The following is a 24,092-nucleotide window of genomic DNA, read 5'->3' on the forward strand; positions in this document are numbered from 1 at the left end:
AAAAACTTAAGAATCTTCACTCTTCACATATATGTAAACAAGAAACTCCAAACAATTGCACCATGTATTAAATGTATTAAATTTCAGGTAAGTATTAAATGTTCTAACTTTCCGTCATGACAATGTACAGTAATTATGGCTCATCTTAGAACTAGTCACAGATGCTGGCACCACAGCTATCTCTTGAAGAGGGCAGTCATACACATGTACCATACACCCATGATAATATCTTGGTGAAATGTCCTGATTATTCTCTCTTTCAAATAATATAAGAATTACTATACTTAGCTCTATACCTTGAATGCCTTAGAATCTCCAGAGCAAGTATGAATTCCAGTGGGACATGTGTCAAATAACCAGGTGATGGTTGGTAGAGGGAAGCCCGTAGTTTGGCACGATACATTAAGAGTCTGTCCAGCCTTCATGAAAGGTGGAACTCCTTTTATTACAGCAGTGGGTCTACCTGAAAGGTTAATATTTTTGTACATCATTTACTGTTCAATTGTTTAATTAACTACAAATAAATTATTTACTTAAAAAGCATAAAACCCAGTACACACACTCAAGAAGCACATAAATAAACTGGAAAAGGTGCAATGGCATTCTAAAAATTGGTTTCCCGAACTAAAAAACAAGAGTTACAAGGAGGGATTAGAGATGTTAAACATGCCAAAACTAAAAGATAGGAGGTCACATCAGCCGTGGAGTTCTTCAGACCTACCAGGGACAAGGGCTATAACCTGGACCATTCCTCACAGAGGCACACGGAGTTGTGACATTTCGTCGCCTCACCGGGAAAGGCAAGCAGAAAGTCAGCATGTTAAAACAAACCACTGGTAGGTTCAAGAGACGGAAGCCCCAAAATCTGCCTAATGAACTCCTCCAACTATGTAAACAAATATTGCTTAGTGAATGTTCCCAGGCCTCGGACCCCTTGTGTGGCCGTGGGTCGTGCCTCTTGTCCAGGGGTCTCTCCTTCATTCTGCCTCCTGCAGTTCTCCCTCCTCCCTGGTAAGTTCCCACGTGTTCTGCCTTCTCAATGGAAAGTTAGCATCAGGAAGCCACAAGGGGCTCTCCCCAGAAAACCAGCATTGAATGTAACGAAACTCCAATTTCTGGGTGAGCCCCGGTGGCCCCCTGATCCTATCCTCTCCCTTCCAGGTCATCACAGGGTGTTTATATCTGTTCCAGACCTGATAACTCACACCCAAGCAGGTAGTGAGTCACGTCTTCCCCCTCCCCCCCAAACGACTGGGGGAGGTGGGGTGAATGAGCTCGCACTAGTTTAGAGAGAATTCGATCATTTGTTTACATAGTTGGGGACTTCATTAGTAGAGTTTCAAGACTTCAGTATCTTTTGAACCCAGCAGTGGGTTTGTTTTGACTCACTGACATTGAGGTTGCCTTCCCCGGTGAGAAGGCGAAATATTACCGCTTCCTGTGCCTCTGTGAGGGGAGGCCAGGTTCTGGCTCTGGCCCCTGGTAGGCCTAGAACTCTACAGCTGTTGTGACCTGGTAGACGTGAACCATCTCTGTGTATAGCTTCTGGCTCACCAGGAAATTGGCATTTCATTACATTTAATGCCGGTGTTCTGTATCAGTCACGTTTTGAGAAGTAGGGCCTTTATCACAATCTGTCCACTCATGTTGTGTGTTTCAAACTTATTTGTTTCTAGTGCAAGTTCTTTCTTAGTTCTGAGGTCTACATCCACTCGACATAGGCAAGAAAATGCTCCCTCTGTTTTTCTTACTAAGTCTTTTGGTCCCAATTCCTTTTACATCTTCTTCATTATCGTCTTCAAGAAACAAACCATAGGATCAACAAAATTTCCAACCATCTCTGTGTTAGACTTGGTCGTGTGATAAAGCTAGAGCATAGAAAGCAGACTGGATTGTGTAAACTTTGGATTAGTCCTTAACTGTACCCAGCTGACTGCTGAGATCTTTGGAAATGCTGTTGCTATAATGGGACTTGGGGTTCATAATTATGATTTGATCCATGGAAAGGTAACCCTGGCTTGATCTAACCCTTGTGGCCTGCTTGTGTTTCCCTTGTGGCCTGCTTGTGACCACTGTGGCCAGCTTGTGTTTCCCTTGTGGCCAATTTGTTTCTCTTGTGGCCTGCTTGTGTTTCTCTTGTGGCCTGCTTGTGAACATTGTGGCCAGCTTGTGTTTCCTTTGCTGCACCAGAGATACCTGCTCTGAGAATTCCAGGTTCCTCTACAAGTTGACTCATCTTGATTCTCCGCACTTCTGAGCATTTTCATGGAACGTACTGTCCACTGTGAGGCCTGTTATTGGGAATTGTGTATCAATGTGTGTGTGTTGTGCCTTCTTAAGATTCATGCATGTTTTAGAGATTTGTGCCAGTTCTGGTTGCAACCCTAGGTGATTTCTGGTTGTATGATTTGGTAAGTGATTCTTTCCTGTCCATGGCTTCATATGTCTTCTCTTATACAGCATAGACTGTAGTTATGTACACAATTCTCTTATGTTTAGCATGCATGCAGTTTGGATAACACTTCAGGCAACCAGTACCTTTTGCTTCAAGGAGCTCTATTTACCCCATTTTCTCTGTTGGCTGGCCTGGGTTGGTTTACCAGCCAATTCAGAGCCAGATTTTGTTGGTTACAGCTTCCTGGGTTAGTACAGTCAGTATTAATGAATGCCATTGGTTCTTCCTGTTACCACTGTCATTCCATCTATTACATGATGGGCACACTATTTATGCTGTTCTTCGATGAATTTACCTGAGAGCCACCATTGCTCTAGTGGCCTCGGTGGAGATAGGAAGCCAACTGCTTGTTCAAAGGCCCTCCATTTGTCCTGATGATTTTATCCAACTGGATTTAGAACTGCAGCAGTGTCTTGGCATTTACAGCTATAGCGAGCAGGCAGGCTGTTCCATAGGTTTCTAACCCTATGGGTGAAAAAAAAAATCTGTTTTCTATCCTGTATTGTGGCTCCCTTCCACATCATATTTCACATCCCTTATTTGGGGGTTCCCTTTCCTTTGGTGTCACCTTTAAATTAGACTGAGGGATTATGGGTGGACAGTGAGCGGCTAAGAAAACATTTTAAAAACAATTGATCCCTTCATTGGAATTTTCTTCAAAAAATTTAATTTTCAGAGGAAGCCACAAAATGATGTAATGAATTTATATATTGATATAAATGCCATTGGTCTATAAATATTGGTAATAACAATTCACAAATATTGATAATATCACATAGAAGACACTCGAGACATAATGGAACTCTTCAATTATAATATGCAAAACAGTCACACACATAACACAATTTAATCGACTTGAAAATAACTAACAGGAAGTTCATAAGATTATAAAATAAATGCAAATAAAGGAAGGAAAGAAAATTTAATTAATAAGAAATTTTCCAAAACAAACTTAAGCATTTTCAACTCACTCTTGATTTCAATTAAAACCTCAACAAAGGCTCTAGACTTGCGGTCACTTGTTATCCCTTCCAATTTATAAAGTCCGTAGTCATTAGCAGTCACATTTGTGATTTTCAACCAAGACTCACTATTTGCATGATGCTCGGTACTTATCTGTAATGAGACAATATTAATGAGATCAATTAAACAAAAATAAAACATTTAGTGTCAAAAAATACCCCTTCCTGGGTTACAGCTGGGCAGCTGCACTCAGCTTGCTTCATCATTTAAGAAGCATACAACTAAAATGGCTTCCAGAACTGAAAGGCAAGAGCAATGAGGAGAGGTTAGAGGCATTAAATATGCCAAGGCTAGAAAACAGAAAAAGAGGCTATTTGATCACAATATAGAAAATAGTAATGGAAATTGGACAAAATTGATAAGGAAAAATTCTTGACATCTGGAACTTCAAGAACAAAAGGTCTTAGATTTAAGCTAATTAAACAAACCTGCTGAAGAAATACAAGAAAACTTACTTTCGCTAAAAGAGGGGAAGACGGTTGGAACGAGTTAAGTGAGAAGGTGGTGAAGGCCAAAACCATCAGTACAGTACTTTCAAAGCATCATATGACAAGAGAGTCCTGGGACAACAGAACACCACTATAGCAACTATATAAACAGGTAATATACTTGCTCCATATTCTCATTAACTTAAAGTGCAGATAATGAGGTGGGTCTGTTAATTCTGAATAACCTATCTCTAAGTGTTCTACATTCCTAGAAGTTATACACCAATACTCGGTCCACTAATTACAATTAATATCTCTTCCCAAGTGTACAACTAATTACACTTAATATCTCTTTCCAATCTGCTAGATGATGATCAGTTTGGCAAGGTGAGGTTCAAGCTTGTAACATAAGCTTCAACAGCACATCAAAAGCGTCAGTCAATCTAAACTCATATAGTAATTCAGTACTGATGCTTGAGAGATACTACACATCTTCAACATTCACCAGCAACAATGTAAGACTCAACATGTCCAGTTCCTCCTCTCTCAAAACACATACACATAAACATACGTTGCACCACGAATGTAGCTCTCATCCTGTAACTACACTTAGGTAATTACTGGGATGTGTTGGACATTGAAAATGCAGGCCTTCCAGTGACAAATTTGGCACACTGGGAATAAGTACCATCTTCTCATGACTGGGAAGATCATGGAGATTGGAGATTAACCCCACATAAATAATCTCTCAACATAACTAACCCTCCTTTAAAAAAAAATGTGAAATTGTTAATTGCCAGACAACACTCTGAACTATCTAATCCCACTAATGCACCTGCCTCGACAGTCACCAGGTGGCATCTAAGGTACCCAAGGGTTGGAAAAGCCAACCCTCTCGTACTCAAGCAGCAACAGAACCCATCACTGGTAACCTGGATTATAGGGTATGAATGGGGAGCTACTGAGGTGTAACCCAGCGAGTGTCATTACATTTAATGCTTAATTTCTGCATAGACATCCCTCTGCAGCTCCCCTCAGCATACTCACCACCACACTTTGATGAGTACTACCTGTATAAAAACAGTAGTTAAAAATAGAATAGAAGAACTGTACATGAGACTGGACTGGAGACTTCAGGTACAAAACAGGCATCTGAATGCCACACATCTGCCTCAAGGATGCTTGAACATTAGGAAATTATTGGGCAGTAAGGATCCTGTTGGAGCTCCAAAAGCCTATGGTTGAAACATTAGGCACAGACATGGATGAGAAAAATAGATTTTCAAACCTTTGAAAATCTTGAGCCTGAGAAAATATATTGGGTTGAACCAACTGGGCAAGATGAACCTTGTAATACGGGAACATGGAACGAGTATTTAAGAACAGGATCCAAGCCATAGAGATTCTCACAATTTATAAATATAGTAATGATGCAGAGCAAAGATAGGACAGAGGGTTTGATAAAAGACAAGGCCTAACAAATCATGTCTGAATGAGAAGAGGTCCCCATCAAGAGACTGCAAACTCATTCTTGGCCAGAAACCAAGGAACTCATTAAGTCAATATACAGAAGTTAAGGCCAACAAAATGGCCCCATTCACATTACAATCCCAAAGTGACATACTCCCCAAAAACACAGGAAAGACAAAAACTTCAACAACTTGTCTAAGAATCAAAGTGGATTCAGTTGAGTATTTACAGGCCAAAGATGGAACAATGCACATTCTAACTTGGGGAAGGAAGATGATGAACCAAGGCCTAAACACTAAAAAGAGTGGCTCCGCCAGTGCTAAATGATAGGAAGCACCAGTATTCAACATGATACGACTCGCAAAACAAATGCTATGTGACAAACTCCACGACCACCGTTACCAACAAAGACAAAACCTGTCTAAAGGAGAAATGATGACAAACTGTTTTCCACGTCACTTGATGCTGGGGCCTTGAAGACACCTGATGGTGTGAAATGTCTGCTACCTGCCCCCTGTACAGGTGATGGTGCAAGAGTTAAAAACTTACAATTTATTATGAGAATTTTCCTACACTCATGTCATGGTTTTGAACAATATATAGGAAGTCAAATTTTATTTATTTTTTTCCTGTCCATATACAGATAATACCACATGTAACATTTGTGCAGTTCAGGGATTAAATTGTGGTTATCATAAAATAAATTGGTTAGAAAGGCAGGGTCCAAGAGCTAATACTGTAGCTCGATTCTGCAGATACAAATAGTAAATACATGTTGATCTCCAAGGTAATGTGGTTATCATCATATGTTGAATTTAGTTATCACCACCCAGCTTTTTATACAATTCATGTAAATACTGTAGTCTATACTCGTAACCTGAATCATATGGGATCCCACCCATATTTAAGCTAGCCAACATCTGACTTGGCCAAATTACTTACCAGCAATGTCCACAAAATTTAAAGGATTTTTAATTTTTTGAACCACAATAAGGTTACGCTACTCGTGCTGTTTATTTGGCTATGGCCACTATTTACCCAGCTATGCCCACCTTTTACCCTGCTCCACCTGCCACTTATCCAGCTATGCCCACTGCTTACCTTATAATGCCTGCCGTTTTCCCGGTAATGCCTACCGCTTACCTGGCAACACCCGTCATTTACCCGGCATCACTTGCCGTTTACCTGGCTACTCCCGCCGTTTACCTGGCAACACCCACCGTTTACCCGGCAATGCCCGCTGTTTACCCGGCTATGCCTGCCGTTTACCCGGCTATGCCTGCCGTTTACTCGGCTACACCCACCATTTACCTGGCTACACCCGCCGTTTACCCGGCTACACCTGCCATACCCGGCTATGTCCACCATTTACCTGGCTACGCCCGCCATATATCTGGCAACACCCGCCGTTTACCCAGCTACACTCACCGTTTACCCGGCTACACCCACCATTCACCTGGCTACGCCCGCCATTTACCCGGCTACGCCCACTATTTACCCGGCTACGTCCGCCATTTACCCGGCTACGCCCACCGTTTACCCGGCTACGGCCGCCGTTAACCCGGCTACGCCCGCCGTTAACCCGGCTACGCCCACCGTTTACCTGGCTATGCCCACCGTTTACCCGGCTACACCCACCGTTCACCTGGCTACGCCTGCTATTTACCCGGCTACATCCACCATTTACCTGGCTACGCCCGCCATTTACCCGGCTTCGTCCACCGTTTACCCGGCTACGCCTACTATTTACCCCATTACGCCCACCATTCACGCAGCAATGCCCGGTGTTTACCCAGTTACTCCAGTCATTTACTCGAAAACCATTAATGTGAATTCATTCAGATTATCCAAAGAGTTGAGTTTCTACATACCCTGTCTGTTTCCTTGATCTCTTTGCCTGTCCAGTCTCGATAGATGAGCTGAGGATCAGGGGGATAGGCTATAACATCACTTCTCCATTTCAGGAACTCCTCTTCTTTAAGTCTGATTACTGGAGCACTTGTGATATTGATAAAAGATTTTATTGACTCTGCAATTTAAAATAAAATTATTATACAGTAGTACAGTACTGTAATTAATCTCAAATAACATGTAGAATAAATATTCATCAGATTTTTACAAAATTCAATTAAGTAGTATAATATTTGAATATATAGTACTGGAATATAAATACTTTAAATGTGGAGAAGCATCTGAACCTAAATACTAAAGAAAATCAGGGACTTACCAGGGAGGTGGCAGCACTGCAGCTCTCAATCCAAGAAAGTGATAATCAGCAGCAACAGACGGCCCAAAGCAAACACAAGGCCGCAGAGGGCCTGGGACATTCACAAGATACCTACCGGCCAGCACCCTGTTGGACCTCCAAACCCCAATGTCTGAATATCATCCCAAGACATATTCCTGTTGGCCCTCCAAACCCCAATGCCTGAATATCATCCCAAGACATATTTCCAAACACAACCGAGAGAGCGGCATACTTCCTAACTACATGGGCATGAGTGTGGACCACAGCCTGGCTAGACTTAATGACATTGTGGACGACCTGAGACATACGAGCCCTGGAACAGGGAACCAGGGAACTGAATCACCCCAGGGTGCGTCCATCGACACAGAACCAGTGGCCCGCAGGCAGCGGCGCAAAGCAGCTACCGGATACGGCACACGATGCACCCCCGGCCGAACCAACCAAACATCCACAACAATGGACCCCTCCGGAAGCCTGCTGTCTCATTCTTCGACAGAAAAGAAGGAACCGACTGCAAACAAACAAAACGACCATGAGGATGAAAAGAACAGAACCCCCTGGCACCGGAGAAGAGCATGAAGCTTCCCAACCCAACTCCCTGAAGCCAAAGTCAACAAAAGCAAAGTTTTCCCGTAACAATCTCAAACCAAAGGGGTCACCACAAACCGAGGTGAAGAAAAAGGAAAGAACCCGGTTCAAAAACCAAGACGGCTCAGGCGGTGCATGAGCAGGCCAGAGGTGGAAAAATGCATGAGAAAGCTTGTGGAACGGGGCGGAAGTGACCTCCACCCTGATTTCAACCTGCAGCGGCTCCGCCACTGCCACATGATAAGAAGTGACAGCATTCAGCATTAGATGCTGATGTAGAAAAAGCTAAGAGAGAGAAATGATAAAATAACTATCTGACACAAGCCAAAATCCTACAAAGGCGGAAAAATGGCGTTAAGCCCACCAAGAAACCTCATACTGTCGCTGAGAAGAGGACTGCAGGTGGGACACCATCAAAGTAGCCTGCTGATCACAATACAAATGCAATACACATGTGTCAGAAAGACCAGATGTGTATTGCAGAAGAAAAGGTCGAACCAGCGAGGTACCTCACCCGCTCAATCTGCTGAAAAAGGCTGAGCCACAGAAAAATTCCCGGGTTCGGGAATTGAGCAAGCAGCGCCTGAAACCAAGGCTAGGCCAGCTGCCATGGGGCCTGGAGAATCACCCTCCTTCAATAGGATTCCAGGCAAGCCAGAACTTGAAGCAACAGCCGGACTGGGGGAAAAAAGTACAAGAACCCCCACCTCAACCAGTCCTGCTGAAAAATGTCCATCACAAGTGCCTCACAGTCGGGAAAGGTGCCAAGTACACAGGAAGATGCCAAGACCACGCCGACTCAAAGAGGTCCACCTTTGGGTGCACGTACATCCGGTAAAGCCAAAGGAAGGAAGCGGTGTCGACCGTCTACTCTGTAGAAAGAATGAAGTGAGACAGACCATTTGCCAGGACATTGGACACTCCCTGAATGTGAACGGTGCGGACAGCTAAACCCCGATAACCCAGCTGAAGAGCTATCCAAAGTGACCAGCTGCAAACAGCCACAGACCGAATGGACCATCCCCCTCTCCCGGCTAAGACAATGAACCACAGTCCGAATGGAGCCAGCTCACCGAGTCCCAAGAACCCAAATCATCCGCAGTGCCAGCCACACTGCCACAAACTCCTGCACCTTGCTATGAGCCAGACACATGGATGGCCGCCAATGTCCCTGGCCAGACTGGCGAGCGTTGGTCACAAAACCCGAGCTGACAGACAAGGCATCCGTGAAAACATCGAGCACAGGAGGAGGAAGGCGCCATGACACCGAATCCAGAAAAACCCAAATAGGAAGCCACCTGGAAACTCAGTAATCATGAAAGCAGCAAAAGGGGCTGCCCCAGAGATACCTGAACAGCCTTTGAAGCCAAACCCTGCCCAGCAAGTAAACCAGTAGAACAAATTTCAGGTTCCCGTGCAGCTGCTCAAGCAATCACTGAGTAACCCAGGTCCCCCCCTTTCCCCTCAAGAACAGCCAACAGTGGGACTGCACATAGGAGCAAGGCTGCGGGAGGGAGAGAAAAACATGCTCTCCGCGAATCCCACACAAGGCCCAGCCAAGTTTGAACCTGGGACAGAACTAACTTGGACCTCTGTCAGATCACCAGGAAGCCAAACCTAGTGAGCTGGAAAGAAGCCAGATCTATAGCTAGCAGACAAGCAGACCGGCTGAGATCCTGCACCAACAAGTCATTGAGGTAGGCCAAAACCCGAAGACCTAGCAGACGAAGATGGGCCACCATGACCCACGTCAAGCGCATAAAAACGTGAGGTTATCTCGAGGTTATCTTGAGATGATTTCGGGGCTTAGCGTTCAAAAATGAAAAAAACTCTGCCCATTTGTTTCCACTTCCACCCAGGATCGAACCTGGAACCTTAGGACTACAAATACTGAGCGCTGTTCACTCAGCTGTCTGGCCCCGTGAGGTGCCAGATTCAACTTGAAAGGGAGACAAAGGAAGCAGTAAGCCTGTCACCCCTACCACAAAACCCAACTAATCCCTGAAGCCCTGATGAATAGAGATGTGCCAATACGCGTCCTTGAGGTCCGGGGAAATCATCCAAGCGCCCGGATCGAGAACGAGCTGGACCAGGAACAACGCAGTCATCCAAAAGGAGGGAGGCAAGGAATCAACTGGTTCAAATGAGACAAGTCCAGAATGTACCGGAGATCTGCACAGTCCCGTTTCGGAACTGGAAACAGGCGGCAAACCCACCTGAGAGACGAGTTTGTCTCGACCACGCCCAAGCAAACTCACTTCGAGATGACCTGATGGATGGATGGATGGGGAAAGAGGCCTGCCCCGACACATCAGTATACATCCAACACATCAGTTATTGCCACACTGTCTCAAACTCCAGGCAATTCACTGCCATGTTATTAAATGCGAGCTGTGAGGTGATGACTATACACTCTCAATAATCTCCAAGATACCCAAGCTGGGTCAACAGAAGAAAAGGGTGAACCTGTCCAACTCTCCCTACTACAAGCTGGTGAATACTAAATTATAAAATATAATGGGAAGGCACAAACAGCCAAGCATAGTTAAGCAGTTAAACCATAAGGAATACAAATTTAATTACTGTACAAGTAAATGCTGTATTTTGATTTGATTTTGTGAAATTACAGTTTACTTTTTTGTATGAATTCAAAACTGTGACACTCATGAATTAGTAAAACACTTTGCATCTTGTGTAATCAAATCCAGATACATTTTCTTTATTTACAAATCAATTAAACAAATATTTACCTTGCACATGAACATACAAAGAATCTTGATTAGATTTTGAGCCGGATGAAGTCACCTCGCACTCATATGTTCCAGAATCCTTGGTGGTAGCATTCAGGACATGTAGCATACTGATCTTGTACATATTGCCATTGCGTGTTAAGTCTGTGTTGGTGACAGTGTGCACCTGTGGATTGGTAATACACCACTTAACATAATATTATTAGAAAAGAAGAAAGAGTATCTATGTTAAGTGGAATTCCAGTAAATTTTGGAAGTAAACCTGCAAGTTTATTATAACTTACAATATGCTGAATGCTGTGTGTGATTAGTTGGTAAATATAAAATACAAATACTTGTTATATAATCACTGTAATCAGATTCTCTTAAAGTTTTTGTATAATTAAAACATAAAATTAGCATTGTTATTATAAGTAGCACAATGGCACGTAATGGAACCAAGTATTAGAATGAACGAGAAAATATTGAAGCCGCATAATGGGATCAAACCTGCATTCCTCAACTCCTTAATATATTCTCATAGAGATATTGTGTTCTTCTGACTTCACTGTGCATTGGTAGGAATTTTTCTTCCATAAGGTTTGAAAATGTACATAATATACTGAGTAGTGTACATAACTTGCAGTGGGAGCTATGACTTAAGCTACACACTGAACCACACTGGCAAGACACAAAAGAAGATGGCACAGAATATGATATAATTTCACAAGTAAAATGAAGACAAGGATCACTGCAAAACCCTAAAGGGTCTTGCAGTAACTTTTGCATCAAATCCTCAGGCATCATAAGGTTAAAATAATGAAGCTACAATAGATGCATAAAACCAGCATTGAGTGTAATGAAATGCTATTACCTGGGTGAGACCCGGAGGTTCCCCAGAGCTATCCAGGCTGATATGGATATATTAGACTTTGGCATCAGTCAATGTGCATGGAGTTCTAGGCCTACCAGGGACCACGAGCCAGAATCTGGCCCCTCCTCAGAGAGGCACGAGGAGCAATGGCCTATAAAAACCCTTGTATGGTTGGAAGCGTTCCATGTCTGCCATTGACCGGGTCAGGCACCCAGAAAGGTAAGCACCCCAAAACAAACCCCCTATTCTGGTTAACATTGCTACTGAAAGCCAAACTAGTGGACAAAACTCTCCAAATGAAAATGAGCAAACGAGCATGACGTCACCACGTCGCCGCGCTGCTATCTGCACAAACCCCCCCCTCCCCGAGAGGGGTAAAGGGGAACCCCAGATCCTCACGCCTGCTACCCACACCCCAGTTCTGAAGCTGGATGTCAAAATACGCAAAAAAAAAAAAAGCCGCCGCTCGGAGGAAAGGAGGGTTGCTGGGGAGCCTCTGGGTCTCACCCAGAAAATGATATTTCATTACATTCACCACTGATTTTCTGGGGGGGAGACTCTACGGCACCCCGGAGTTACTTACCCAAAGATAAAACCAAACAATAGGGACTTACCCGGGAGGTGGTCGGCTATCACTCCTCAACTCGAAGTTGAGACAACTGGCTGCAACCGCTGACCCAATGCGACGCAAGCCCGACTGGGCCCAGGAACACTAACAAGGTAGCGAGCGGCCAGGATCCTGTTTGACCTCCAAAAACCCTGTGCCCGAATGTCAGCTCAAGACATTTTACCGAAGATGGCAGCCAATGCAGCAAACTTACGAACGTTGTGGGCATGAGGATAAACCGCAGGCTGGTTGGACCGAATAACCCTGTGGACGACCTGAGAGACTCGAACCCTGGAACAGGGAGGAAGGGAAACCAGGTCAACCCAAAGCGAGTCCCTGGCCACCAAAGCTGTGGCACACAGATAACAGCAGAGATAACCGCAACAGGACACAACACATGATGCACCTCCGGCCTAACGAACCAAGCATCAACAACCCAAAAGACCCCTCCGGAAAGTAGCACTCATTCTTTGCCAGAAAGGAAGGACACGGCTGCAAACAAACAAACTTACCAACAGGACCAAAAGAGCAATAATCCCTGCACCAGAAGAGAGCATGAAGCTCTCGTGTGGATTTGTTCATTTGATACATCACGTTAGTGTGATCTCTGTGTGTGGTGTGATGAAGCTCCCCAACCCGACCCCCAGAGGACAATGTCAACAGGAAAAAGAGCTTTAAAAAACACTCCTGAACCGAAGCGGCCACCACAAACTGAGGAGAATAGAGAAAGGAGAGCACCCGGTCCAACAACCAGGATGGCTCAGGCGGTGCATGAGCAAGCCGGAGGTGAAACAACACATGAGACAGCTTGAGGAACAGAGCAGAAGAAACATCAATACCGAACGTAAGCTGCAGCAGCTCTGCCAGCGACGCACAATATGAGGCGACAGTATTCGGCATTAGATGATGGTTCTGGAACAACCACGAAAGGAAGGACAAGACAACCCTATCCAAGACAGAAGTACACCTATGCAGAGATAAAAAATAATGGAAGGACCACCAGGAAACTTCATACTGCCGCCGAGACGAAGCACGCAGGTGGGACACCATCAATTAGGCCACCTGCGCACCATACAAGTGATGATAGACCCGAGTCAGAAAACCCAGATGCGACGACTCATGGAAAAGAGAGAACCAGCCACGTACCGGGCTGGACCAATCTGCTGAAAGAGGCGGAGCCACAGGAAGACCCTCGGGTTCGGACACCGAGCAAGCAGTGCCTGAAATCAAGGCTGGGCTGGCCACCATGGAGCCAGGAGGACAACTCTCCCTAGTAAGTCTCCAAGCGAGCCAAGACCTGGAGCAACAGCTGAACCGAAGGGAAGAAATATAGGTAACCCCACCTCGCCCAGTCCTGCCTGAAGGCATTGACCCCATCAGCCTCACAGTCAGGGAAGGGCGCCACATATTTGGAGACACAGTGACCACGCCGAGGTGATGAGGTCCACTTCTGGAGCCTTGTACGTCCAGCAGAGCCAACTGAATGGGTCGGCATCGACCGTCCATTCCAGACAGGGGAATGAACCCGGACAGGCCATCTGTCAGGACATTGGATACCCCCACCCCTCCCCCCGAACGTGAATGGCCAGGAGAGCCAAACCCTGAGAACTCAGTAGACGAGTCACCCGAAACAACCAGCCCCAAAGAGCCAAGAAACACATCGAACCCCTGTGGTTCAGGCAAATACCCACTGGGGAGCAGTTTGAATGGAGTTTGAATGGAGGCTCATCTCAAGATGAGCCGGATCATCGATTCACGAGCGACCCGAACCCTCCGAAACGACACCCCACACAGCAGCGAACTCCCGCACCGTGCTGTGAGCCTGATGAAAGGATGGACCCCACTGTGCCTGGCCGGCCTGGTGAGCACCGGTCACAAAGCCCCAGCCAAGAAACAACGCATCCGTGAACACATCAAGCGAGGGCTCGGGAAAGCATCAAGGCACTGGAACCAGAAAAACCCAAAGAGGAAACCAGCAATGCAGCAACCGACGCAAAGCCCCCAGAGGCTGAACCCAACAATCGTGAGAGAGGCGGAAGGGACCAGAACAGCCGACAAAGCCAAACCCGACCCGGCAGGTAGACCATCACAGCAAAGCACAGGCTCCCACACCAAGCCTCAAACAACCGTCTCATGACCTGGGAGCCCCCCAGAAACAGGCAAAGGTGGGACTGGACCCGAAGCAGAGCCTCTGGAGGGAGAGACAAGGAAGCGGTCTGAGCGTCCCACACAAGACCAGGCCAAGACCGAATCAGAGAGGGAACCAGATGGGATTTCCTCTAGTTCACCAGAAACCCGAACCCGGCGAGCTGGGAAAGAACCAAATCCTTGGCGAGCTGACATGCAGACCGGCTGGGAGCCCACACCAGCCAGTCATCGAGGTAGGCCTGAACTCGAACACCTAAAAGAAGCAGACAGGCCACCACGACGTTTTTTCACACATCTTTTTTAAGGCATGTGAAAATGCGAGGTGCCAGATTCAGTAGCAATGTTAGCCAGAATAGGGGTTTGTTTTGGAGTGCTTACCTTTCTGGGTGCCTGACCCAGTCAATGGCAGACATAGAATGCTTCCAAACACATGGAGGTTTCTATAGGCCATTCCTCCTCATGCCTCTGAGGGGGGCCAGGTTCTGACTTGTAGTCCCCGGTAGGCCTGGAACTCCATGCACATTGACTGATGCCAAAGTCTAATATATCCATATCAGCCTGGATAGCTCCGGGGAGCCGCAGAGGCTCCCTTCCAGAAAGAATAAAATACACTTTAAATAAACATGTCCTATCATAGCACACACAAGAACTAGCAAATTCCTGTGACTATATTTAAAGCAAGAGCATACAACTAGTAAGAGATTTACCCATTACATACATGTAAAATAGTTTATATATTATTAACAAGTTAAATTACTAAAATCTTGCAGGGCAATGAAAGCCAGGCTAAAATGATAACAAGTAACTGAAGAATGGCTCACATAAACTCTAATTTGCACAATTTCTAGACTAGGGACGAGTGCCAATGAGGCTGGCACTCATACTGACATACTAGCAACGAGGTGTGTAAACATCTTAGCCTAGGGACGAGTACCAACAAGGCTGGCACTCTTGTATGCAAGCATATTTCCAGCCTTCAGGAAAGGCAGAAGCAGTAAACCATAAACTTGTTAAACAATCATATTAATTTTTTATATCTTCATGTTCTTCAGGAGAATCTTAAAGGTGGTGGCATAAACCATCTTGGAGTGCACCTGGGAGGCATCATAAACCATCTTGGAGTGCACCTGGGAGGCATCATAAACCATCTTGGAGTGCACCTGGGAGGCATCATAAACCATCTTGGAGTGCACCTGGGAGGCATCATAAACCATCTTGGAGTGCACCTGGGAGGCATCATAAACCATCTTGGAGTGCACCTGGGAGGCATCATAAACCATCTTGGAGTGCACCTGGGAGGCATCATAAACCATCTTGGAGTGCACCTGGGAGGCATCATAAACCATCTTGGAGTGCACCTGGGAGGCATCATAAACCATCTTGGAGTGCACCTGGGAGGCATCATAAACCATCTTGGAGTGCACCTGGGAGGCATCATAAACCATCTTGGAGTGCACCTGGGAGGCATCATAAACCATCTCAGAAAATGTGACAAAACCATAAAAAAAGAGGAAACTCATTATACTCACAGTTGATGGATTAGGAATCTTCCAGTGGAATGCTACAACCTTGTCCAGTATCAAAGAACAATTAAGTCTGAAGCCACGGCCTTGAACAAAGTGTTGATTAGCCTCTTTTTCAATTGCTGGCTTCGGTAGACTGACTGTAGCAGCTGGTAAAAAAAAAAAAGTGAAGATTGAAAATAATTGTAAGTCTTAATGTAATTATATTTCTTATAAGTATCTTTCAGAATTAGTATTTGGTCATTGGCAACTCACTTCATGCACTGATGATTCTCACACTATTGCTTTCCTCTCAAGAACATTTTAACCTATTCATAGTTAAAAAGATTTTGCACCAGAATCTTTAATTTAATAAAATTACTAAATAATGTTTGTATACTGTGACTATTCAATATTAATAAATTTTTTTTAGGAATGATTAGAAATACAATTTGCTACATATCGCAAAGCTAACTTACTTATTTCACTTACGGTCAATTGTAACAATGAAGCTCATTTTGTCCTTATTATTTATTGAGCACGAGTAGAGGCCACTATCATGGACAGCCAAGTTCTTCTGCACAAACCCTATCCTTGGGTCCCAGTCAAACTTTGAGGATATCTAGCATTCAAGAGAAAAGTATAAGCAAATTCTAGCATGAAAAGCATAGCACAAAAAAGTATGGGCAAAAGTGCAATGCACGGCAAGCACAAACAAAATATGAAATGATAAAACTGCTGTGGCACTGTTTTCCTGCAAGGAAAAAAAAAGGTCCCCAACTATGGAATCTTGAGCATAAGCTGCAAAAGAACTATTACAGATACACTTGTCATGCTTTTTATTTGATGTAATTCCCTAAGTGTAATTACCCAAGTGTAGTTACAGGATGAGAGTTATGCTCGTGGTGTCCCATCTTCCCAGTACAGTACTGACATATAACACTTTGAAATTACTGACGGTTTTGGCCTCCATCACCTTGTCACCTGACTTGTTCCAACCGTCTACCACTGATTGCGAAAGTAAATTTTCTTATATGTCTTTGTCAGCTTTGTTTAGCTAGTTTAAATCTATGACCTCTTGTTCATTAAATTCCAGGTCTCAGGAATTCTTCCCTATCAATTTTATCGATACCTGTTACTATTTTGTATGGAGTGATCATATCATCTCTTTTTATTGTCTTCTAGTTTTGGCATATTTAATGCCTCTAACCTCTATTTATAGCTTTTGTCCTTCAGTTCTGGGAGCCATTTAGTTGCATGTCTTTGCACCTTTTCCAGTTTGTTGATGTGCTTCCTAAGATATGGGCACCATTCAATTGCTGCATATTACACCTTTGGTCCAACAAAAGTTGTGAACAATTTCTTTAGTATTTTACCATCCATGTATTTAAAAGCAATTCTAAAGTTAGAAAGTGTAGCAAAGGCTCTTCCCGATAATATATATATAAATCATCAGAGAGTAAACAGTGTAAAAAGCTTGCATGAATAATGCTATGAAAAGTCAGTGACCAAGCTGAGAAAATAACAAATATATGAAGAATATATGTAAAATTAACTGCTGAAAGTTGAAAGCCAAATGCACAGATAAAATGCAGTACAGTATGTTGATACCAAGAGATGGGAGAACAGCTTTATTGGTGATGTACTCTATCTCAAGAGAGGGGAGGACAGATTTGTCGATGATGTTTATATCAAGAGAGGTGAGGACAGATTTATTGATAATGTTCAAATTGAGAGAGGGGTGAGGACAGATTTATCGATGATGTCATATCAAGAGAGGGGGAGGACAGATATATTTATGCTGTTGACATAAAGAGACAGAAGTATATATTTATTTATGATGTTGACAGCAAAAGACAGAAGGATGGATAGATTCCTAATACTGATATCCAGAGCAAGGAGGATAGATAGATTTATGGTATTAATATCCAGAGGCAGATGGATGGATATAATTATGGTACTGTATTAATATCAAGAGATGCCAGGGTAGATTAATCTATGATGTTGATATAAAGTGACAACCTAGGATGGATTTATCTACGTTTACAAAGGAAAAAATGATCCAAGAAAAATAATTATTATAAACATGAAGCATTAAATCAAATGGCGACAAATAATTTGCATACTTTTTACTTAACATGAATGAGCAGGAAGTGATCTGGTTAACTATCAAAATATTGTTCATTAAGTTTCTAAATTGCAGAATAATGTACTTCTACTACCAATATTTGACCACTATGCTATGATTGCAATATGACATTTCCTTTCCATTTCCATAACAGTCTAACATTTCCTTTCCATAACACTATGACATTTCCATGAAACCTCTTTCCTCTCTTCTGCATACAGCGACCACTAAAGTTTCCACTTTCATGTAAATTGTCTCAAGAAATTCTATAACAAGGAACTCTTCATAAAGCAATAATATATGCAATATTTGACATATAGCAATACAGTAATTTACCTTTTGCTTTACTAATTTAGGACCAGCCAATATTATTGCATCAAGCTAGAGAGTACTAAATGTTGCTTTACATTTTTCTGTAGGTTAACTAATAATAACTTTCCCCATAAACACCTGTGACATGTAACTTAATTCTGGAAAATAAAATCGATCACTCTTACATACAGTCTACACTGAGAAAACTTTCTTACATCCAATCTTACATGCGATACGCTGAAGCAAAATTATTTATGTCATTGTTGACCTTTAAAATCCTTTTTTAAGGATTTTAAAATCCTTCATGCAATGTCGACTATACAGCAGTCGACATTGCATGAAGACTGCTGTATAATAAAGCATGGTGATGCAAGCTTTGGCAAGCCCTATCAGAAATCTTTGTGGATTTCCAAGTTATAATTCTTATAGGGTAGTAGTTTTTGGCAGCGAAGTGATGAGCTGGTGATCCCTAGTTCCTCAGTTCCAGCCCACTCAAATACAGTGGAGCTTCGGTTAATGAATTTAATCCGTTCCACCACCGAGCTCGTCGTGTGAAACGCTCGTCTTGCGAAACGAATTTCCCCATTTAAAATAATGGAAACAAAATTAATACATTTCACCCCCGAAAAACATCAATATGACATTTTATAATGTAATTATAAAATGTAATTATTATAAATGTTTTGTTTTACTGTTTTCAATTGTACTTTTCAAGTACAATTGAAAACAGTTTTTAATTGTACTTGAAAAGTACAATTGAATTTGTCCGAGAATTTGCGAGAACCGCACCACGTGGTGTTCTCGTTAACCGAGCGGAAGCTCGTTAATTGAGACAAATTGTCCACGAGTGCCTTGCTCATTACCTGAAATGCTTGTAGATGGGGCTGCTCGTCACCCGAGGTTCCACTGTATTATTAACATACAAAAAGATGTACTGTATTGTGTTTGTGCACAGTACATGTATGTAAAATGTACAAGTCATATTTAATATTCAATATCAGACTACTAGGCCTAATAAGCAAGGACTGTTTTACCTAATAGCAATAGTGATTTTCTATATTTTCAATATTTTTGTTCTGAATAAGAATGATATAACCTAACCCATTCTTATGAAATAAAATTAAAGTGTCTTAATCATTTATTAAACTATCTTTTAATTCATAAGTTAAAATCTTTAAATAAATTTGATTTTTGACAAAATTCAGTTAATTTGGCAACTCTGGCTAAAAGGTTGTATTTCTTCAGGAAGACTGACTGACATGTTTCTTTTTCATCTGGTGCCTCTGTTCACCTAAGAGTAAATAGGTACCTGGGAGCAAATCCACTGTTGTGGGTAACATTGTGGGGAAGGTCTGACGTTGTCTTGGGCCTTCAATAAATCTAGCAGCCCTCCTGTCCCCAACAATGGGAAACTAAAAGGAGTTTAAGGTCAAAAAAGCAAATGTTATCTGCTAGATCTACAAATGTTATCCAAGGAGTGTATGTGTGTGTATATTTTGTAAGTGCTTGCAAGTTTAACTCTGTAATGTCTCGTACTCTAAATGGAACAGGAATAAGTGATAAAGAAATAAATGATAAAAGGCAAAACAATGATTAAAAGCAAAACTAATGTGAATGATATAACTTTTGGCCAGGTAAATATTATGTATGGGAAAATCTCACATGCAAAACTTTTGTTAACAGCATAATTCTCCTAGTCTTGGGAAATAAAGTAGACATTAAACAACAGCGTTCACATAACTCACATTTGATGGCATCAGTAATGAGTAAGCTTATCCTCAGCAGCATAGTCTATCACATAAATTTTAAGCAAGCATGTTAATTATTGTAAACTTACAAACTGGTTGAACTATGGTGTGAAATGTTAAACCAAGTAGAGAACTATTTGTTTTGCATTCATAGAATCCACTGTCTTTTACAACTATATTTTTATAAATAAATCCACTTCTTGGATCGAAGGATCTGCGCAGGTCAGGTTTCACCTTAGAATAAAAGAAAACTGTTGAGGCCCCAGTTCTTTATTTAGGGGAATCTGGTAAGTGTCAAAATTCTTAAGATTAAGAACAAATAGTTATCACCAAATTCATAATATTGCATGCCACCTGTCACAAAATTTGTCTCATGCCATACTCTCACATCCGATTCAAATTTAAGACTTCACCTTAAATGCATGATATTTGGACTTCTCCTGCACTACATACTTTCAGTGACCATGACAACCAGGATGTAAATAGGTTGTAGTATGGAGCTCCACTACAGCAACTTCCCACAATATTTCAATTTCTGGTGAGCCCTTTGATGGATCTCTGAAGCTCTCTTAATGAGATGGCTTCCCACTACTGTCTCACATCAGTTGCAGCAGTCCTGCTTAGACTACAGGGTACCAGGGAGTAAGGCTTATTATAATCACCCTTACAGGGAAAGCACTCACAAAATCAGTGAAGCAATACAAACAACTACACGGTTCACAGAAAACCAAACATTGAGAAAGCCAAAACGACTCGACAAATGATTCTGTGAAAACAACTGGTTCACTCGAAATAGCTTGAATCCATTAACACCATGGCTGCCACCAGGCAGCCAGGAGCTCCAGCCAACAACAAGCCACCAATTAGCCCAGAGCTGACGCACAATCAACCAACGAACTGACGTACTGATGAACATAATACCAGTGAGGTCTCTCAGGACATGACACCAATGAGGTCTCTCAGGACATGACACCAATGAGGTCTCTCAGGACATGACACCAGTGTTGTCTCTCAGGACATGACACCAGTGAGGTCTCTCAGGACATGACACCAGTGAGGTCTCTCAGGACATGACACCAGTGAGGTCTCTCAGGACATGACACCAGTGAGGTCTCTCAGGACATGACACCAGTGAGGTCTCTCAGGACATGACACCAGTGAGGTCTCTCAGGACATGACACCAGTGAGGTCTCTCAGGACATGACACCAGTGAGGTCTCTCAGGACATGACACCAGTGAGGTCTCTCAGGACATGACACCAGTGAGGTCTCTCAGGACATGACACCAGTGAGGTCTCTCAGGACATGACACCAGTGAGGTCTCTCAGGACATGACACCAGTGAGGTCTCTCAGGACATGACACCAGTGAGGTCTCTCAGGACATGACACCAGTGAGGTCTCTCAGGACATGACACCAGTGAGGTCTCTCAGGACATGACACCAGTGAGGTCTCTCAGGACATGACACCAGTGAGGTCTCTCAGGACATGACACCAGTGAGGTCTCTCAGGACATGACACCAGTGAGGTCTCTCAGGACATGACACCAGTGAGGTCTCTCAGGACATGACACCAGTGAGGTCTCTCAGGACATGACACCAGTGAGGTCTCTCAGGACATGACACCAGTGAGGTCTCTCAGGACATGACACCAGTGAGGTCTCTCAGGACATGACACCAGTGAGGTCTCTCAGGACATGACACCAGTGAGGTCTCTCAGGACATGACACCAGTGAGGTCTCTCAGGACATGACACCAGTGAGGTCTCTCAGGACATGACACCAGTGAGGTCTCTCAGGACATGACACCAGTGAGGTCTCTCAGGACATGACACCAGTGAGGTCTCTCAGGACATGACACCAGTGAGGTCTCTCAGGACATGACACCAGTGAGGTCTCTCAGGACATGACACCAGTGAGGTCTCTCAGGACATGACACCAGTGAGGTCTCTCAGGACATGACACCAGTGAGGTCTCTCAGGACATGACACCAGTGAGGTCTCTCAGGACATGACACCAGTGAGGTCTCTCAGGACATGACACCAGTGAGGTCTAACAGGACATGACACCAGTGAGGTCTAACAGGACATGTCACCAGTGAGGTCTAACAGGACATGACACCAGTGAGGTCTAACAGGACATGACACCAGTGAGGTCTAACAGGACATGACACCAGTGAGGTCTAACAGGACATGACACCAGTGAGGTCTAACAGGACATGACACCAGTGAGGTCTAACAGGACATGACACCAGTGAGGTCTAACAGGACATGATACCAGTGAGGTCTAACAGGACATGATACCAGTGAGGTCTCCTACTGCCAGATACCAGTCACATCTTAGGACATGATACCAGTGATATCTAATCATTATTAAGCCAAGACCTGACTGGCATCATGCCCTAAAACCCGACTGGTGTCATGCCCAGTCTGTACCATGTAGGTGATAACATGTAGGTGATAATGAGGTCAGTAGTCAGACCTCATTAGTATCATACAGTATAAGACCTCACTGGTACTTGCCTCTCAGTGACTATGAAGGAATGAGATCTAGCCTCTTTATGCATCACCTCCTGGCTGTTTATACCTGGCATGCTAATTATCCCTCTCAATATTAACCTTTTATCATATTTCTTTTTAAGGTTGTTGATAAAATTGGTTTTAACAACTGCTTCCTTCAATGAATTCCACTTTCCTATCACATGTACAGGGAACAAGAACTTTCTTACATCTCTTCAACTTTATAAGGTTCCGGTAGTATAGTCGGGTTCGTTCTCGACCCACAATCGATAATTATGGGTTCGAATCCTGGGCGGGACAGAAGTGGTTGGACACATTTCCTATCACCTAATGCTCATGTCTACCTAACAGTAAATAGGTACCCAAGAGTTAGTCAACTTGTTGTGGGGTTGAATCCTGGGGAGGGTCAGTAATTCGATCCTGGGGAGGACATGTACTGTATGTATAAACTGGCTTCATGTCCACAACACAATGAATTATTGAATTATTAGCTCAATTGCACATCCAGCATCTACCAATGTCCCCCTTGTTCTACCTCTTTTTAATATAAATATGTTTCCTTTATAAACTTTATCTATTATTGGTCATGGCCTGGTCAAGGACCGGGCTGCAGGGACGCTAAGCACCGAAACCATCTCAGGATACCCTCAAGATATTCCTAACAGGATCATGTATGTAGTTATCATATCCCCTCTGTTTCTTCCATCCTTTATGGTTGTGAACCTGAGTTCCCTAAACCTGTTCTCATAGCTGAGACCTCTCAATTCTGGTACCAATGTACAGCAGTTGCGTACCTCTGAACTTTCTCAAGTTTCTGTTTATACTTAGCAAGGTGTGGGTTTCATGCTGGAGCTACATACTCAAATAATGGTCTCGCATAGGCAGTGTGTGTATGGACTTGATTGCTTCTTTGTTTAGATTCATAAATGATGTTATGCTCCCAATTTCTCACATGCTAATGATGTTATCTTGTTCACATGAGCTTCTGGTATTAGTGTTGGGTATTATGTCTACTCCCAGGTATTTTTCTCTTATTGTTTCTATTATTTGCCTTCTCCTTATGGTATAGTTAAATACAGGTCTCCTATCTCCCTTACCCATCATTTTCATTACTGTACTTTGTATTTACTGTATTTAGATTGAATTCCAGCAGCCATTTATCTACCAATCCCTGATGTATGTTAAGGTCTCCCTATAGTACTGTTGTCCTGTATAGGACAAGGCAGACCCTTGTCCTTTCCCTCTCTGTTCTTGGGGTCGGTGTGTGTTTGTGGTATCCCCCTATAGGTCCCCGTGAGTGGACATGTCCCAGGGGTT

At 43.4% G+C, this 24,092-nt stretch overlaps 1 protein-coding gene across 14 annotated transcripts in view; it reads right to left on the minus strand.

The window, feature by feature from the left end:
* Nucleotides 1–24,092, minus strand: part of LOC123775022 (vascular endothelial growth factor receptor 1) — a 122,418-nt gene that overhangs the window by 47,482 nt on the left and 50,844 nt on the right. For 12 of the 14 annotated variants that reach the window (XM_045769771.2, XM_045769772.2, XM_045769773.2 and 9 more), the window contains 6 exons: nt 20,350–20,494; nt 16,100–16,242; nt 10,963–11,128; nt 7,248–7,405; nt 3,427–3,571; nt 297–463 (listed from right to left, as the gene is read on the minus strand). In XM_045769771.2, the coding sequence (XP_045625727.1) occupies nt 297–463; nt 3,427–3,571; nt 7,248–7,405; nt 10,963–11,128; nt 16,100–16,242; nt 20,350–20,494 (924 nt within the window). Of the gene's footprint in view, nt 1–296; nt 464–3,426; nt 3,572–7,247; nt 7,406–10,962; nt 11,129–16,099; nt 16,243–16,564; nt 16,695–20,349; nt 20,495–24,092 lie in introns of all 14 variants that reach the window. The other 2 variants (XM_069319374.1, XM_069319382.1) reach the window with 2 other exon arrangements.

Source organism: Procambarus clarkii, chromosome 92 (genome assembly GCF_040958095.1).
Source record: "Procambarus clarkii isolate CNS0578487 chromosome 92, FALCON_Pclarkii_2.0, whole genome shotgun sequence".
NCBI classification, from domain to species: Eukaryota; Metazoa; Arthropoda; class Malacostraca; order Decapoda; family Cambaridae; genus Procambarus; species Procambarus clarkii.